This window comes from Salarias fasciatus, chromosome 20, assembly GCF_902148845.1.
Source record: "Salarias fasciatus chromosome 20, fSalaFa1.1, whole genome shotgun sequence".
Classification (NCBI taxonomy): domain Eukaryota; kingdom Metazoa; phylum Chordata; class Actinopteri; order Blenniiformes; family Blenniidae; genus Salarias; species Salarias fasciatus.
The window spans coordinates 4,730,313-4,749,138 of record NC_043764.1 but is presented as its reverse complement, the minus strand read 5'-3'; the positions used below and the strand labels follow the sequence as shown (position 1 = coordinate 4,749,138).

At 47.5% G+C, this 18,826-nt stretch overlaps 1 protein-coding gene across 1 annotated transcript in view; it reads right to left on the bottom strand.

Annotated features, from left to right (window-relative positions):
- Positions 1–762: 762 nt before the first annotated feature.
- Positions 763–18,826, bottom strand: part of mtor (mechanistic target of rapamycin kinase) — an 87,077-nt gene continuing 69,013 nt past the window's right edge. Inside the window, exons 37-58 of the mRNA XM_030117976.1 lie at positions 18,433–18,548; positions 14,607–14,724; positions 13,816–14,013; positions 13,415–13,515; positions 13,127–13,223; positions 12,904–13,002; positions 12,631–12,753; positions 12,218–12,400; positions 11,928–12,062; positions 9,107–9,281; positions 6,388–6,523; positions 5,945–6,092; positions 4,530–4,652; positions 4,336–4,418; positions 4,190–4,262; positions 4,031–4,105; positions 3,406–3,541; positions 3,096–3,161; positions 2,920–3,000; positions 2,522–2,602; positions 1,360–1,465; positions 763–1,275 (exon numbers count right to left, since the gene is read on the bottom strand). Coding sequence (XP_029973836.1) covers positions 1,260–1,275; positions 1,360–1,465; positions 2,522–2,602; positions 2,920–3,000; positions 3,096–3,161; positions 3,406–3,541; positions 4,031–4,105; positions 4,190–4,262; positions 4,336–4,418; positions 4,530–4,652; positions 5,945–6,092; positions 6,388–6,523; positions 9,107–9,281; positions 11,928–12,062; positions 12,218–12,400; positions 12,631–12,753; positions 12,904–13,002; positions 13,127–13,223; positions 13,415–13,515; positions 13,816–14,013; positions 14,607–14,724; positions 18,433–18,548 — 2,469 coding nt within the window. The 3' untranslated portion in view covers positions 763–1,259. The remainder of the gene's footprint in view (positions 1,276–1,359; positions 1,466–2,521; positions 2,603–2,919; positions 3,001–3,095; positions 3,162–3,405; positions 3,542–4,030; positions 4,106–4,189; positions 4,263–4,335; positions 4,419–4,529; positions 4,653–5,944; positions 6,093–6,387; positions 6,524–9,106; positions 9,282–11,927; positions 12,063–12,217; positions 12,401–12,630; positions 12,754–12,903; positions 13,003–13,126; positions 13,224–13,414; positions 13,516–13,815; positions 14,014–14,606; positions 14,725–18,432; positions 18,549–18,826) is intronic.

The following is an 18,826-nucleotide window of genomic DNA, read 5'->3' as shown; positions in this document are numbered from 1 at the left end:
GACTCTTCTGCCCCTCAGCAGCCTTGAGAGGCTGAAAGTAAAAAAAAAAACAAACAAACAAATTAGACGGGTGAGAAAGAACAACAGAAACAGCAGCGCAGACGATGAAAACTCACATTTTCAGTAATGGGAGAGAAGAAAGTGACGGAGCGCAGGCAGAGCAGGGGAAGAAGCCGGGGGAGAAGAGAGGAGCGGCGATCGATAGCAGCAGATAATCACCAGGCCTCCGTCCCGGTGTGTGAAGAGTGTGACATTGCAGAGGTGGGCACGGCATGGAAGAGATCAATGGGCTGCTTTTTGTTGATCTGTAATCCTTAACTATCTAAAAGTAATTAACCTTCAGAGGAGCATGCAGCAGAGAAATAAATGGAGAAATTAGAGAGGGGAATGGCAATGAGCGCGCTGAGAACCGAGGCTGCCCGGCGTTCGCCAGATAACAGCCCGGGAAAGCAAATTAACGGCGACGCTGCCTCATCTGATTTGATTCGGTTCTGTTTCTGTCGGTTTCCCCGCCGCCGTCTCAGAACAGGGGGATAAACACCGTCTCGTGGTTTCTCTGCTGTTTGTGGTTTCAGGACAGTCTGGTCTGGTGTCCTCCTCTCCCGAAGCCCTCCTCTGGAAAGACGGAGGAGCGAGCCGGATGCTTGCTAGGAGTCAGAGTGCCCTCTGTGGGCGTCAGACGAGAAACAAAGGAGCGGCAGCCCCGAGTTCTCCAAAGCTTCACTGCAGCACGACGGAATGAACACAGCAGCCTCACACCGGCCGAGCTCAGGGTTTAATGGAGCACAAACGCACAAACAGTTCATCAATAATCACACCCTGTCCACTGTGATCACCGAGTTAGTAAAAGGCATACTACGCTTCTCCGAAGGTTTGTCACATGAATACACGATGATACAAACACACTGGGGTGTCTGGAAGAGGCATTCGGTGTGTGTGTGTGTGTGTGTGTGTGAGAGCGTGTGTGTGTGAGCATGTGTGTGAGGAGTAAGAAAACGTGTGAAGTTCTCATGAACAATATGGCCACCGTAGAAAGCTCTGAGCAGGTCTTTATGGATTTAAAAGTCATTTGAAGTAAACGACTGCGGTTTCCATTCTACTACATTAACCGGGTAAAAACACAAGCTTGTAATAAACGTCTTTCTGAAGGCTCCTCGCTGCGGTTTGAGGACGTTCCTCTGTGGTTTTCACTCCGTTTCCCCGCCTCAGTTCTCCTTCCTGGTTTTTCAAGCGTAACGTTGGCAGAAAAAGTCGTCTCTTCACCAGAATGGACACCTGGACAAGAAAAAAGAACATTTTAGAGTCAAATAAAGAGGAAAAAGTAAGGAGTGGAGGAGTGATTTGATCCAAACAACCGACCATCCGATGTAGCACTGGCACAGGTTCTCGTGCGACGTGGCTTGCTTGATGAGGAGCTCCACTTGCGTCGGCACGTCCAGCGTCTCGTCGTGAGAGAAGTCTCGACCTGGAGGGGACAAACTCATCACCACCCAGAGCCTCGTCCAGAAAACTCGACCTGTCCCGAACCGGCTTTGCTCAGATGACGGCAATTTTGCTCAGCAAACAGGTCGTGTGTGTTTACAGCAGAGGACGAAGCTTCCCTCAGTGGGCAGACGCGTCCAGCGGCTACAGACGGCGAGATGTGGACGTCCAACAGCTGACATTCTGACATTTTACCAACAACCCCGTGAATCTCAAAGAAACTGACAGTGTGTCGTTTACATCTGAGATCACGTGCACTTATCGGTATCAAATGTAAGGCTCTAGGGCCAAAACCAGCACACTGGAGCCTCCAATCCAGCCTGTTCACGAAGAAACTACTGGTTTGCTTAATTTTCTTACACTGAAAATTCACTTCAAACAGCCTTTCAGTCACACAGCTGTCATCACGTCATTTCAAACTGTGGGCACGAGAGAGTTTTAAGATTTGAGGAAGAAAATCTTCATGATAAAAAAAAACTCAAGACCTGATCTTGTGTTTGGATCTTTGGCAAGGTTCCTTACGTTTTTTGTTTTTCTTTTTCCAAACAACTTAACAATTGCTGGTTCATGGCAGGGATGTCAAACCTGATGCCCGTGGGCCAAAACCAGCACGTAACAAGCCGTAATCCAGGCCGCAAAAACACCAGACCAATGTGTTATAAGACTATTTGACCGGTTCGCCCTACTCCAGATGAGATCAGGCCGTTTGTGGCTCCTCAACTACAATGTGGGTTCAAAGATTTGAAGCTGATCTGACAGACTCCGGGTTTGGGCGGCGATGGCCTCGAGCGGTGAGCAACCTTTGAGCACGGAGCTGATACTCCAGTAAAAGACTGAGAGAACTTCAACCCGTTAAACCATCAGAGGAACACAGAACACATTTAATCCAACACCTCAGTGCGTCTGATGAAGTTCACTGACAACCTCATCATGAAATAAAGACACGTGGACTGAATCCAGTTCATAAGATCTAATGACTGTTCACAGGGTTTGGTTTGTAACTTCCAGCCTCCGTTCGTCGCTCGGCTGCAGAACGTACCTGTGAGTTTGTCCCGCACTCGGTTGATAATCTGGATGGCTTTCTTGTTGAGCGCTTCAGGCTGCACCAATCCATCTCCAACTGAATCACAGAGAAACGCACAAACACGTCAGAGTCAACAATAGCTACAGACGACCCCAGAAAAAAAAAGAAATTGCGTTTCTCTCTACGCCGCTGAAAGAAGTCAAAGCTCATGTAAGTGCTGCCTCACAAAAGCCCGGCGGCTGCAGCCATCATTTATGACAGCGTGAGTGCTCCGGATTGCTGAGGCAAAATGAGCAGGGAGTAAAAAAACAACAACTAAACTTTACGGTTTACGGGCTGCACAACAACAACAACAACAAAACGACAAAACAACAACAAAGCGGTCGGTGAAATGTAATGAAGAGGGAACTGACTGAAGGAGTGGATGGACTCGGGCACGGTGGTCCCGGGTTTCTTGTGCGTGGTCTCTCCGAGGTCGATTCCCTCCAGAGCCTCTGCAGGAGGAGAAGTCACACGGCCGCAGGTTCAAACGCCTGTACCCTTGTGCCACTGAGCAAAGCACGTGACGCGGCTGAGAGTTTGGACTCACCCACTGACTGTCCAGCCGTGTACGAGTCGGTCCTGGTGCGGGAGCGCTTGTTTCCTTTGGTGTTGGCTGGAGGCGACACAGGAAAAGGTTGTAATTTGACACCAGCCTCATGTCTGAAGATGTGCGACGAGCTGCTGTGAACCAATAAACTACGTTACAGCAAACGGCGTCCAGGACTAACATCCTCCTTTGTACTGATCCGTCTCTACACACCAGATTACCGATCCAGAGCCTGATCAAGTTGTGACACTAAACTGTTCGCGCTCGCTGACTGCCGTCCGCTGATCGGAGGCGGGCTCGGCTCCCTTACTGTCCATGAGCCTCCAGTTGAGCAACGGGTCGTAGACGAAGGCCTCCAGCACGGCCATGACGCTGTCCCGGTGCTCCCTCAGCACCTCCATCACCGTGTGGCAGGTGATCCTGTAGTTCCCGTCCAATCCGGTCACCTGGGACACAATCACACACACACACACACACGCACACACAAACAACACACTTCAATAAGGCACGGCCCCTTGTGTTTGTTCTTTAACAGGCCTCTCAGGCACATTTCCACCCAAACACCTTTCTGCGAGCGCACGACATGAAACAACTTAAAGCTCTTTGCAGAATTTATTTTCTGAAGCCTACATTTTAAATTCCTTTTCTTCTTTGCTCATTAGGCGAAAGGTACAGCGAGTCGCGGCTCCCGATAACACGCTGCACACTTGGAAAAGAGTAATTATTATATCTGGATGAAAAACGGGGCGAAGGAGAAGCGGCTCTGACAGAATCCACTTTAAGTATTTGTAGAGTTTGAGGTTGGTGACTTTCGCACTTCTTGGACAAAAACAGACTTTCCCAGAGTCTTTAAACCTGTTTTAGGGAGTCCTCAAACTCTAAAGCAGCAGGGGTGTCAAACATAAGGCCCGTGGATCCAGCGGTGCGGTGCGTACCTCCATGGCGTTGGTCAGCATCCTGGTCAGGCGGAACGGGATCTTCTCAGGGAACTTCTCTCTGGTCATGGCCACCTGATGAAGGTCCACAAGAACGTCAGCGTCTCGTCCCAAAACACGATTAAACAGACAGAGCGTCACCAAAAGAGAAAAACTTGCCTCAAAGCAGTCTCCGAAGTCGATGTGGAGGATCTTTCCACTTAATCGGTCCAACATCAAATTGGACGGATGCCTGGAGAGGACAAACATCTCTTAACAAATAAGTCAAACAATGTAAGATTTTCTAGATGGGTTGTTTTTCTTACCTGTCACCCAGTCCCAGGATGTAGCCCACCATGGACATCACAGCCAGGGAACGGGTGTAGTTGGTCCTCCTGTCGAACCACACCTGTGGGAGGAACAGGAGTCGCAGAGTCAAAGGTCGATTGAGGACTCTTCAGTCCCTGAAGAGGTCAAGGGCCCCTCAATGGGCCCCCAGACGGAGTGAAGGATCTCTCACCTCTGAGCTGGGACTCTTGAGCCACAGCAGCTTGGCCAGGTCGTCCCCGGCCGTGTTGTTGACCGCGTGCTCGAACACCTCCACCTTCTCCATGAGGGTCAGGTGGTCGTAGTCTGGAGCCATCTGAAACGCAGTTTGAAAAACACACACCGTGAAAACAAAGACACTCAGATGATCTCAGACTGAGAACAATAGAAGGTAAACTCTAGTCTAAATGAATTAAAGTGGAAATGTAACGAAAAGCTGAAGGCTCTTCACAGGCTGACTGTTGTTTCACCTTCAGCCGTCGCCACGACGACGACGACAACGATTGACTGTCTGCTAAATGTCACTTCACAGCAGAATCTGATAGAACTTCACCGAGCAGACGCCTGCAAGGCAAACTACTTCAAACAGGTGCTTCAAATACTTTCACCATTGCTCACATGTCTGCGTTTATTCTCTTGGTTACCAAGTTTTTTTTCTCCCTCGTAACTCGTAGGACGATGCGACTCGGAGGAGTTGTGGCTCCTGAAGTGAAGGAAAATTTCAACTTGATTACAATCAAATGGACGTCCAGCGCCAGTTGACAGACTGAGAGCCACACGGGACAAGAACAGATGAATAAAAAGGTTTTAGATGAGCGCCACCATCACGGATTCACAGATTACAAAGCAGTTAACGTTTATCATTACCTGTCGGACACAGGGATGGTTCTGAAAAAAAAAAACTAATAAAATATGAAAAACCAAGTAAATGAAAAAATGCATGTGAAGCTCCAGAAAGAGGAGATAAATTTCGTCCTTCTCTCCACAGATATACGTGATGGCGAGCTTGTTTTCTGACAGCAGCAGCAGCGAAGCAGCACCGCAGGAGGCGGCCATATTGTTTGTTATTGTCCTTCACTCGAACCTCTCTCCCATCAAACTCTTCTTCTGACCAGCAGCTGATGAATGACTGAATTTGAAATCATTTGTTTTGAATGTTTGATTATTTCTGACACTTAATCGTTAATTGTAAATAAAAGGAACAAAGAAAACAGGCCGAGTTGAACTTCATCCAGATTCTACTACATGGGGAATAACGCTGTTACTGCAGGGAGCGTCTTCATAATGTAGAAATCAAGCTGCTCTTTATCCCATGTTTTGTGGCATTTTAACATCTTTTGACAGGCTGGTGTTTATTATACTGGTAGTTATTCTGAATAGTTTTACAATCAGATGTAAAAACCACGAGCGTCGTCACACATGCACCAGTATTCAATAAAGTGGGATGATCTCAATCCTCCCAGGGAACGGCTTTCAAGTAAGTTATCCGCCTGACTCCGTACTCAAACACAACAACGTCTGACCCACGCCCGTCAGGAGGAACAATACACTCAGTGTTTTCACTGGTTCAGCCGAGGCCGCGGATCAATCCTGGCGGCGGCTTCTCACCCTGAGCATGATGCGGTGTTCAATATTGAGCAGAATCTTCTTCTTCTCTCTGTAGTCTCGGATGAGGGCGTGCAGGGTGTCGCAGTGGGGCACCCAGCCAATCAGACCCGAGTTGGTGGACAGGGGGATCACTGCGTAGCGCTGGATGCTGATGAGGCCAAAGACAGACACAACACACACTTCTTACATGTGCGTTATACTGTGAAACTGGAAGAGTGTGTGTGTGTGTGTGTGTGTGTGTGTGTGTGTGTGTGTGTGTGTGTGTGTGTGTGTTTGTGGGGGAAAACTACATCAGTGGAATCTGGCTTAAACCACAGAGACCAAACCGGATGTTCCAGACGGAGACGTGAAGAGTGAAAAGCTAAATAAATGTGTGTGGGGAATCGTTGAGTCATGCTTGTGTGTGTTTGTGTGTGTGTGTGGGTGTGTGTGTGAGTGTGTACCTGAGGTTCTTGCGTAAGGACGCGGGGTCGTTAGCCAGCAGTGTGTTGACCAGGCCGAACAGCTGCATGACTCTCTCGTCCTGCCTCAGGTCCTCGTGGCCCTTCAACAGGAACATGAACTCGTGGCCGTTGCTGCCTGCAGACGGGCCAGAAACACCGCCGTGTTCACGCTTCGCCACATTTACGTCACGGATTCGAGTTGCTGCGCTCGTGTTGGGGAGGATGCGTCCATCCTCGGCAGATGTTCGTAAAGCTGGTTGAAGGAGTTCTGTTTTGCCGGAGTCCAGAGAAAATGATCAGGTGACCTTTAAATGGTGGCGCTGGCAGGACCGGCTGTTTTCTCCAGGCTGCTGATCTCCACTGCCAGAACCTGAACCAACGCCGGCGCTAAACGTTCTCATATGAACCCGGTTACTCCCGCAGCAGACTCTGTGCCAGTGTTCCTTCGCTTCACGGTCGCCACAAAACAACTACTAAACAATCCTCATTTACAAGGATCAAACCGAGGCAACCCCCCAAAAAAACAACTCCCCCGGGCCCAAGAATGGAAATGTTCACAAGCACCGAAGTTTTCAGCAATGACCGAGAGGAAAATCTACCCAGTGGCTTATCTAATTGTTCCACTGTTTCATTGACACTCCGGCTGCCAATCCCACCTGTAATGGAGTAAACCGACGGACGCCACGGGGGGAGTAAAGCCAGGGTTTCATCCAGACTGTGCTTCTAATGACAATCCCAGCGAGCAGCGTGCCGTGCACCACCGGGGGGACGGAGCGGCCGCAGTAAATCTGGGCCGCCTGCACCGGGTGACAGGTCTTAATCTGAAGTCTTGCTCCAGAGGTCAGGTGATTTATCGGCCATCATCTTTTACAGAGTGTGTTGTGTAGCACTGATGCATCAGAACAAGGTGCGGCATTGTCCAGCGGAGGGGGGCAAGAGAGAAAAAAGAAGCGTGAGCCGTTTGAGATTGATAATGTGTGGATTTGGCTTCGAGACAAGGTGACTTTATAGTTGTGTGCCATTTTAGGAGCACTTCACCGTCATCTTTCATACAGCGCAGCTGAGAGGGGGGATAAACTGTCAGGATTATTTATATCTGGATTCAATTTAATGCCAATGAACTGATGTTGTGGGGTGGGGAGGGGGTCTGGGGGGTGTCCTGACAAATCGATTTGTGTCTGTGTGCGCCGTGTCTCTTAAAGGCAGAACATGAAAAAGCGCACGGCTGTTTTGGTATAAAAGCTCCCGGGCTCTGGAGCCAGGGTGGGGCTTTTCGTGTCAAGGGGACATTTTTTACTGCCCTCTAATCCAGCGGTCCTCAAACTTTCACACACTGAAACGAAGCTGATGTGAAGAAGTAGAATAGACTCTCGTGCCCTCTGTACCAACTTCACTATCCCATTATTAGACTCACGAAGCCTCGAGGAAAATTAGTACAAGTACACTGAAATTAGTACAATTTTCACTTCCAGGTAAATTATAGTGAATGAATGAAAAATGGTTCTAGGTCAGGGGTGTCCAACATAAGGCCTGAGGACCACAACTGGTGGAAAAGAGGCTCCAATACAGCCAAAAAAAACAAGCAAATTGTAAGAACTACAAAGAGAAAACCGATTTTTTTTAACATACCACTGAAACCAGAGCTGAGACATGGGTGAATCTTCAGCGCGTCAGACTGTTGCTGTCAGGGTGAGTATGGATAAACACAGATAATCCAACAGCGATACAAGACGTTTTATGGACATTTCACTGTTTTCCACCTGAAGTCTTCATTAATGTTGCCTTCATGTTGAGATTACACAGGTTTTCTGCAGTAATTCTTTGGTATATATAGAGATTTTCTTCATGTATTATCTGCACCACAACAAACAAAAACTTTAAATGTGTCAAGTGAGCCCAGGCCACGTGAGATGCTGGGCTACTTCTGGGATACTGTGGTTATATTAGGTCCATCACCGGCAAAATAGTTTCACAATAGAACTGAACTGTAAAAACTGTCCATTTCCTCTTTGTTAAAGTAAAAATGGGTGTGTCACTTAAGGAAAAGTCATTTTCACAAAAATCTGCACAAGAATTTAAAAAAAGTACAAACTCAAAATGAAGCCATTTTCAACGGTTCACCTTGGTTCAAAACATTGTGTTCCAACGATCCGTCCCTTTCCTCCGAGCGCGGCATTCTGCAGCCTTCAGCATGTGTGTTTATGGAAATGTGCCCTTGCAGCAGGGCTTTGATGCTAATGCTACTCTGTGTTCATATTCTTTTTCTTTCCCCAGTGAATAGATAAGAGACAGCAGCCACTTTCAGTGAAAAATTTAACTTGATCCTTTGTCATTTCTCTGCTTTGCAGTGCCGTGCCGCAGCCCTCATCCGACCCGTCGGACGGCGCCTCGCTTCCCTCCCACTAAAACATGCATTTGAGGGTAGCTGGTGATTCTGAATAAGCCGCAGGGTGTGTGGTATAGACGATGGAAGCGTGTTTGATGAGAGATAATCAGCCTCTATGTATTATCAGCAACCACAACTTTTCCATCTCTGATGAATCTGAGAGAGATTGTGGCCTTGGAGCTGTTTGGGCGATGCCTCTATTAATATTGAATTTTCTCTAATGGGGTGACCCGAGCCCGCTGAAAGCATATGATGAGAAATATTATGTAATCTATTTTCCCAGTATAATGGCTTCAGAGCCGCAAGTCTTGTTCAGTTTTCTCTGCGTCTTACCCATGATGGTGAGCTTGCGTGGGCGCTGCTTGGAGGTGATGACCTGCAGGGAGGGGGCGATGGACTGGATGCGGATGATGGGCTGGTTGGGGTCGTAGGTGCCGGGCACGGCCAGCTCCAGGTCCCGGCACATCAGCAGCTTGGGAGAGACGTACTGCAGCTCCAGGGAGGTCAGCTGTGGGGGGAGGGCGGCACAGGAGGACACAATTAGTTTAGAGTCTGCTGTGTAGAAAAACGTCTGGCAACAGAGCCTGGAGCGATATTCAGATCGTAGCAGACACCGGCTCATATCCATGTGAAGGTTTCGTCTGGGAGTTGTTTATGTGCTACCTTTTAGAAATCACTCCGGAACATCTCCCTTTTCTAATGCATTTCTTTCCTCGTCTGCATTCGACCGTCAGTCACTTAAACTGCATCAAATCAGACTCCAGCAGACGACTGGGAGGCTTTTATGGCGGGATTGTGAACGGTGATGCATGGTTAACGTGCGCGGTTACGGCTCCAGCCTGCTCCACAGCTGCTGTTTGGATGCATCCCGGGGAGGGTTTATTTCTATGTTAATGCCCTGTGAGGGGAGTGTGTGCTCTGCTCCCAGCGTGCTGCTCTTTTCATGCTGCGTACTGTAACGTCCCGGCGGGGCGGATCCCCCGGGAGCGGGGCCGCGCCACAACGTCAAACAGCATCGCCGTCTCGCTTTATTATGTGAATTGAGAGCTGCTGACAGAACTATTTCTAATGTCACTCTGCAACTCTGTGAGGACAGCTTTGAGAAATGACATCTATCAGTTTGGTTTCAGTCTTGGAGCCGGGCTCAGTGAGGTTTATGTCGTCCACTGATGGCTAAGTGAAAGATGAGGGGATGACAACAAAAAAATGAAACAGCCTGTTAGTTTTTTGAACGACTGAATCAGATGAAGTCTCAGTCCGTCCTGTTCATACCCTGAGACTGAGGTTTAATCTGAGATAATATTAATCCTGAGGCAGATGCAGATTTCATGTGAGGGTAAATAATAATGGCGGGTTGGGTTTCATATTGAGCTTAGGGGTGCGGAGGGTTCGGGTTTGACAAACCGGACCGATGCAGGACTGAACAACCGGATCACATCATCCTGACGTGAGAGTGGAAGCACGTGCCAGACTGGAAGAAGTTTCTTCAAATCATGTGACAGTTTTTCCATCAGTTTATTGTAGGAAAGGCTGAAAGCACTGTCCAAATGCAGAAACTACAAAATAGATTAAAACTGATTTTCAAGGTTATATAGAGTGAACAAATCTACTGGAAACCAAATACACTTCAATAACAGTAGGAGCTAATAGGAGCTAATAGGATCAAAAGTAGTGGAGACATGTGCAAATAGAGTTTCCATCAGTTATTATGGCACTCATAAGGGCTAAATACAACGTCTTCAATTAAATTGACAACCAGTAAAGAGAGTATATTAAAAAAAAAATAAATATATATATATATATATATATATATATATATATATATATATATATATATATATATATATATATATATATATATATACACACACACATTGTTGAATATTTGAATACTTGGAGAGATTACATTCTGAAGTGAGAGGCTTTTCTGTGCTGGGATTATATATTTTCCTCTCTTTGTGTGTTTCTTTACTTCCACAGTCCAAAAATTAGCTTTTTAAATAACTAATGGGTTGAATAACTACATGTTGTGTGTAGGTGTGAACATGCAGTCAAGGCACACACCATCCATCCGTCCTATCCACTTGATCCAACTCAATGTCGGCAGATCACTCTCTAATGGAAGCATCATCATATTCCAGGTATTCATAATAATCTCATGTTTACCTCTCGGCTGAAAGCCTCCCAGCAGTTCATATTGGTCAGCACATGTGCTTCAGGGCATTTTTCCCATTTAAATTTTCTTATTCATAGGCATACAGTCCGTATTCATTTGAGATCCGCAGCTTACTTTTATCCACTGTGATATTATTCAAATGCATGACTTGAAATTATTCGGTGAAAAGCACAGCTCTGCAATCCCTGTTCAGTGTGTGCAAAGTACTCAGTTGGAGAGGGATTTAAACTTTATTCGACTTTAAATTGTGTTTTTAAAAAAGTTCCTTACTTGCAGACGTAAGACAGAGTATGTAAAGTAAGGTGAACATTTCCAAGAGTTTGAGCGATGAAAGGCTGAAGTTTGAGAGAAACGATCTCAAATAGAAAAGTGCAGACTAAAACCATTCGGTAAGCTCACAATCTGGCATCTTATGCTGTAAAGTAGATGATGATTATTACTTCAACATCTCCATAATCACTCCCTCTCCTCACATTTGGCTCCATAATGCATTTTTTCCTCTGTTTCAAGCATCTTGAGCTACAAAGTAATTTGTTTATTATCTCATCTTGTATTCACCTCAAACTGGCATGATGGGGAAAAAGACACCACTGCAGCATCTCTTCACCACTTCACGAGAAAAAAAAAAAAAAAAAACCCTGAAAGCTGCATTCACCCATCATGAGATCAAACAACAAATTGGGGCATGAAAGACAAAGAAACTCCTCTCATCACACCTAATGAGGGGCTGGAATGGACACATGAATGAAGAAGTGCTGGAGCATCTGCTGTAATTCCTCTGGAAAGAACAAAAGGTGTGCTGCTTCAGCAGACTCTTGTCAACCACATTCCTCTGATTTCCAATCGTTTGCATCAGTGAGATCCACTGCTTTGCCTCTTTGTTTATGTGAAGCTGCTGGATTTTGCAGCTACATCCTGAGGCAAACGGCACTGATACAGAGGTTTTATACACGGACACGAAGGCATGTCGTCACTGACCTGCGGCAGCTGTTTGGAGATGCGTCTGAACACGTGGTAGTAGAGGTCCCAGGCCTGGGTCAGGTCCTTCACGTTTCCAGAGCGCATGTACTTCCTGCACCAGTCCTGCGCCTCCATCAGGTCCCTGCCGTAAGCCTGCAGCATCACAAACGCATGTATACAGTGAATCATGAAGAAAAGGATGATTTGTCAACATGATACACTCATGGCCCTGATCTAAAGCCACAAATCATAAATGATCACAGTTCATTGCTCCACACTCGCTGAGATTCCCCACACACGACACAAACCTGGTTGAAAGACGTCTCCTTGAGGGTCTGCGGCCCCCTCTCCATCATGGCGTGGAGCGGCTCCAGCACGGCGAACATGCCCTTGACGTTGCGCTCGCCGAAATACAGACGTGAGGCCTCTTCCAGACCCTCGTGCCACATCTCATGCCACAAGATGGCCACTCTGATAAGCTCTTCACTCACCTGGAGGAGGAGAGACGGAGACGGAAAGGTCAGGATGCTCACTGATACCGTCTAAGGTCAGGGGTCTGCAGTGTCACATGTCTGCTCCTCCAGATAAGATTTCAGATGCTGAACATCAAAAGTAAAAAAAATAATCCTAAAGAACCAACTGAGATCTTTTGTTCTATTTAAGGGATGAAGCTGAAACTTTCATTCCTCGCAGTATTTATTACTGATTCTTTGGTTTTTACCATCATGGCTTGCTGAACCAGGGTGTTGCAGTGTTCACACATGTTCTTCAGGATCTTGTTGGCAGCGTTGTGGCGGGCGGTGGTGGTGGACTTGGAGGCCACAGTCAGAGGGTAGATCAGAGCCTGGGGCGGAGCCATGAGGGGAAAAAAACACCGATTAGACGCATGTTATCAACTTCTCTGCAGCTCACAGTATTTCAGTCTCTCTTTACGACTGGTTCAGGCTGTACGAGTCGTCAGGAACTCGGGGTAGAAACGGAGAGGTGTGTTTACCTGAGGGTGATACCGGCCGATGTCTGTCAGCAGCTGGTGGATGAGACGACCCACCAGGGCTCGAGGGGTGTCGATACGGGCGATGAGCTGAGGGATCACCTGCACGCAGAAACCGAGGTTAACATCAGACGTGTGAAAAACAATAAAACAAAAGCACAGAAACAGACAGGATTCAGTGTTTTTGGTTTAAATTTTGACCCCAGTTTGTTTCTGCGTGTTTTACCTGCAGCCACGTGTCGATCTGGATCGTCTTGATGCCTTCCACCAGAGCTTCATTCACCTCCGGCCAGTGACCGTAGTCAAACCACAGAGTCAAAACCCTGAAAAGCAAACATGACAATCACAATCTTTCCCTCTGTAATTCTAATAAATCATGCAACGGTGCAGCCACAGTCCACCACTAGAGGGCTCCCTGTCACCACAAACCACGTGTGTCAGGTGTGTGAAGGCACAGATGCCTTCTGATTGCCTCTAATGCTCGCTCGGTGTGTGTTGCCATAATTTATCTCACCTAAGTGTGTCCTGCAGGTTGTTTCCTCTGGATAGGGAAATGGAGCGGAAGAAACCTTGAACAGCGGGAACTGTGTACAGAAGTAATGTCTTTGAGAGGTCCTGCGGAGGCACGGGGGAGAGGGGAGTCAGTCGGAGGAACACGCTGTACTGTGGATGCTGCTTGTTAGGAGGAGGAAGACGCAAGAGCTCAGGAGTCACCGTTTCTATTTTCATGCTTACTGGACACAACAAAAATGTGAAAATGCAAGTTTTTTTGTTTCTAAAGCAGAAACAGGTTCATGCTTTACTGCGATGCTCCTGTTTGGAGGCTGTGTGTTTCTTTAAGTTGCGGGACACACAGTGGTTACTGCAGACAGCGTCTCCAAAAGGACTCGGGCTGAGACGTCTGCAGGCTCTCACCTCGTTGACCTTCTTCTGGCCCGGTGAGGGCATCGGACTGTGGTCGGTGCTGTCCACCTCGCTGTCGCTGTTGCTGGCCTCGCTGTTGGCGCTGGCGCCGCTGGCGTGCCGCAGCTTCTTCTTCTCGTCGCGGCCCTGATTCTGGTGTTTGTAGTGCAGCACTGCCTCGAAGTTCATCACGGCCCAGGCGTGCCAGGCCTGCCGAGGAAAAGGGGGGTGAAAGGAAAAAGCTGGGTGAAACGGGGTCTTTGATAGATCGGTGAAAGCAAATCGCTTCCACATTTGTTTATGTCATTTTCCAGTTTAGCGTAGGACAGACACGTCCCGGGGAGGGGTGCGACTTTTTTCACATCCAAACATATGAATTTCATGCAGGCTGTGTTACGCAACGGGCTATTAAATGCTGAAAGCTGCAGGGAGCTGCTGAAGATGGATGAAGAGTAGGTACGTGAGCACAGTGACATCTCTGTAGCCTGCAGCACAAGCATGAACAAGAAAAGGCGGAGGCGCTCCCAGCTCATCCATCAACTCATATTTTTGATGTGTCTGAGGAGGAACCTCGAGTATCACAGTCTCACAGGCGAACACAAGCGAGCCGTGCAGACGAAAAAACACTAAACTAAACTAAACAGTTGTGTCGTGACATGTTTGGTTAAAGGGCAACAAAGCGCGGGGCTGACGCGTCGGTGTCGGGGCAATTTGTTTCCCACACAGCTGGGATTTTTTTTATTTTTACTGCGCCCAGAGAGGAGTCAGGGGTGAAAGGTCAGGGGTGAAGAGGAGGGACTGACCTTGTACCAGTTTCGGTCATGCTCAGTTGAATTGCTGTAATACTGGAGGACTTTAGGAATGGTGCTCTCGTTGATCCCCTGCAGACTGAGCTGCCACTCACCCAGCTTCAGGAAACACCTACAAACACAACACAGGGAAATTGAATGAGTTGAGAGTTTCACGCACATTCAGGACACTTTGCTAGAGAACCGCCACCAAATGATCACACACGTCTTCTGCCTCTTCCCTGCTCGACTCACCCGTCTGGCAACAACAACCTGTCTAGTATTTCCACAAAGCGCAGTCAGTCACGAAATGGGATCGGCTAATAAAAAGTGTTAGTCAAATGTTAAACGCATTCAACTCGGGGTTCACCTAAAGCGGAGAAAATCAAGGTTTTTCCATCAAGTAGCCTTTTTCTCACCGCATCTGAACAGAGTGAACAAAAGAGGCCTCTGCTGCGGGACTTCACAGCCGGCCGTGTCAATTCAATTGAGGAAGGTCTCGCCAAAGGCTTGAAATAGAGAGAAGTAATCGCATTAAACGCATGCTGATACAGTCATGTAGAAGGAATACGTAACAGTGTATCGTATTTTGGATTGCCTAAAAAGGCAGCAGAAAAACCTCAACATTTTCCTGGAGAGCTGCGACCAAATTACCGGCTTTATAACATTACATGCACAGTTCAACTGATTATTTTCACAAGCAGGACGTCTCCCTCAAAAGTGTCAATACTAATTACCTCGCCGGGTCGAATTCAAGCAAAAAATGTCAAACGCTGGTGCCAGTAATGGTTCAGTGGACGACATGTTGAGCAGAGTCGAGGACAAACCCTGCTTTATGTAAAGCTGATGAAAAGGTAACCATGAGGCCGCACGGTGCTGCGGCGGTGAATGTGAGATCGCTCCCGGTTGGATTCTGTGCTCAGGGCCTGCATGTTCTCCCTGTGCATGTGCTTTCCTGCATGCACAAGTGGACTGGTGTGGGCAGTGTTGAAATGCGCTCTGGGGCGACGGTATGAACACAGACACCACATTCTGCTATATATTAGTCAAATGGGGGGAAAAAAGAGCTTCGTCCAAAAGTGAGTGTGTGTTTGTCTTTGATCGGCTGGCAAACTACCCAGGGTGCACCACGCCCGAGCCGACGAGCCAGATTAGTCAACAGAACAGCATGAACTGATGAAGGAACTTGAATGAGAGGCAAAAGACATGACCGAGTCCAGCTGAAGTCAATGTCTGGACGAATGAGAACACGCACAGACGTCCTCCGGAGGGTTTCTCTTCATGACTCCCACACTTTATTATTCAGCTTTAACATGTCTGTGATGGACTTGCCATCTTTCTGAAGTCTACCCTGTCTACATCGGATGGAGAGAGGCGAGAAGCCGATATAGTTCTGATGGTACTGTTTCTAAAAACGAAGAAAACATCACCATCCACTCTCAGCACTCGTAACATTTCTGGGGGAAACCCTCAAGTCCTTCATCTTTGTTGTTTATAGAGTAAACAAGATGCTTCCTGGAATTCAAGAGGGGGAAAAAAAAAAAACATCCAGACTCTTTGTGGACCGTAAAACTTCCAGAGGTTAGAAGTCAATGCCATTAAAAGAAGCTGCGGAGCAGCGACCTTTTCAACGACTAGAAAGAGAAAGCTCATCATGAGTGCATCGACATGCTCATGTTTTCACTGCTTATAGAGAACAGGCTCCGACATTCACTAAATCCAAGAGCCGTTCATTAGAAGGGAGGCGGATAATGATACAAGGCTTGGAAGTCCCGCAGGCATTTATCATAAGTAACACTGCTTGAGGCAGAGGCGCTGAAAGGTAGCGGGATCACATCTGGAGAGCTTCAATTATCCAAACCAATTTTCTTTTCATTTCCTACGACAGAAGACTCTGTCACATCTCGTGAGGAGCGCCGAGCTCCATCTATCACCCACAAACTCAAAGGCGAAAATCAAACTGGTTGTACTTGCCCGGGCCGAGATGTACAGTTCACACGCAAACAGCAAACACTGGCGAGTCATCCATCAGCGGCATGAAGACCGTTTGCCGGGAAGCTTCAATGGATCTGTCTTTGGGGATTACGTAATGTCTCCTGAGTGCTTTTCCATACGGACGTTCAAGTTTTGGTTCAGCGCATGTTCGCCAAACTGTTTCCATAAACTGCTGGTGGAGCGCAGGAGAGAAAGTGGGACGCGGTGTGCCGGCCGGCTGCTAGAACAACATGTTTGTCTGGACAGAGGACCGGCGCGTTATTGATCCTTCGCAGGGTATCGGTGAAATTTCACAGGCCTCTCCGAGGAGAGAGCGGACGTGTGAAGGTGTGGGAGTGTTCCAGGTGTGCTCCATACCATCCAGCTGACCTGTATTCATGAAAGTGTGTCAGAATGTCTGGGGGGAACCCGTCCTGACTGACATTATACAGGTGTTATACACGCATTCCTCTGACAGCCACAGACAGCATGTGGAAGATGCAAAAATGCTTTAAAAAAAAAAAAAAAAAAAAAAGCCTCGTCTGCCTGAAGTCATGCTTGTGTGTCGTCTGGTGTGATTTACGAGATGGGAGGGTACACCGACTGCACAGGGCCAGAACACGATTTACCGTCTGCTTCCATGTCGGACCTCGTGCTCGGAGATGTTCGACCAACATGACACAAAATGCAGAGCAGCCAGATTCTCTGAGACGTTATCAATCTCTTTTCCACAACGGCAGGACTTCAAAACCCCGAAGGCTTCAGATATCTGCCTCAAGTATTTTCAAGTGCCCACACGGGCCTCCAAACACACTTTTTCTTAAGACTCTGAAGCCATTCCCACCGAGTTCCCGGACACATGAAACTTTCCATTTTCTCATCGGCGTCTGAAAAACACATGATCGCCATTGGAACGTCAACTTTTCGGGAACGAAGATGAAAAACTAGTGTCAAGTTAACAACTGTTTTAACTGACTCCACGGTGCATCTTTCTGCACGGAGAGGCAATACCGGAGGCGAGCCGTAGCCAGAACTGTTAAATGACGACTAGAACAGCCACTGGAGGAGGAGGAGGAGGTGTAAACCATCGGCCGCACCGCCGATACCTGCACGGCGCAGTGCCACAGCCGCTGCCAAATGGATCATTTTATTGAAATCCTGGAGGTGAGACATTAAAAAAAAAGAAATCTGGCCAGCCTTAAAAAGGCCACAGGACGCCAACGGACTTGTAAATCCTGCTATGCCAGATTGGGCCACGGAAAAGAAGCGTTTGCACTGTACATGACCCGGCGTGTTTACGACAGAAGGGAGGCAAAATACATGAGCGCCGCTTTTTCCCTGCTTCAGCGTTTTGCTTTGTGTTTTTTCCATCACGGTAGAGTAGGTGCTCTCTACTGTACCATGTACTGTAAAAAGTTAGAAGACAGTAAATTTACAGGCTCCGTGACAGCTGAATGCAAAGAAACAACACCATGGTTCCAGTCAAACTGTGATGTTAAAGTCCCAGGAATTCATATTTGCTCCTTCAGTTTCCCAAAAGACGTTTTAAACTTTAACTGTTGTTATCACTACGTCTGCATTTGGCTTTCAGACGTTACTGCTGTAAATGTATGGAGCAGTGATTGACACTTAATAGTCACTGCAGGCCTTTTCTAATCATGTGTACAAAGCTCAGGCGACACTCAGAACACTGATGATGGGAGTCGATGGCGAGCCAGCGTTCGAAATACCAAGATTACGCAACTCAACAAGGCAACATAAATTCACCGATTATTTTTATCTCTGTGTTAAACGTGACAGTTTCCCCCTGCTTCAACAGTTTTACTGGGTGTTGAGAGCTGCTGCGAGTGCTACTGTGCTTCCAGACCTGGCCATCAGTTTGTGGAGCTCCTGCTTGTGCTGGTGGTCCTCGGCGGCGATGGCGTGTTGGGCCTGCTGCTGCACCCCCTGCACGAAGTGCTGCATGTGCTGGAAGGCATCGATCTGGAGATGACAGGACACAGGCGGCAAGTAAAACGCGGGGGAAGTGAACGCTCTGCACACTCCAATCTGTAGCTGCATCGACTTTCAAGATGTTCGTTTGGAGGAAAGTGCCTTTGCTGCAGCAGTCTGAATTCAGGTTGTGCTTTTAAATGTAATATTTAAAGTAAAATTCTGAAAAAAATAGAATTATATACAAATACTTTTTTTTTTTTTTTTTTTAACAAAAACACTGTCATTCTCTTCTCTTGCTGTGGGTGACGGAACTCATCCATCTTCAC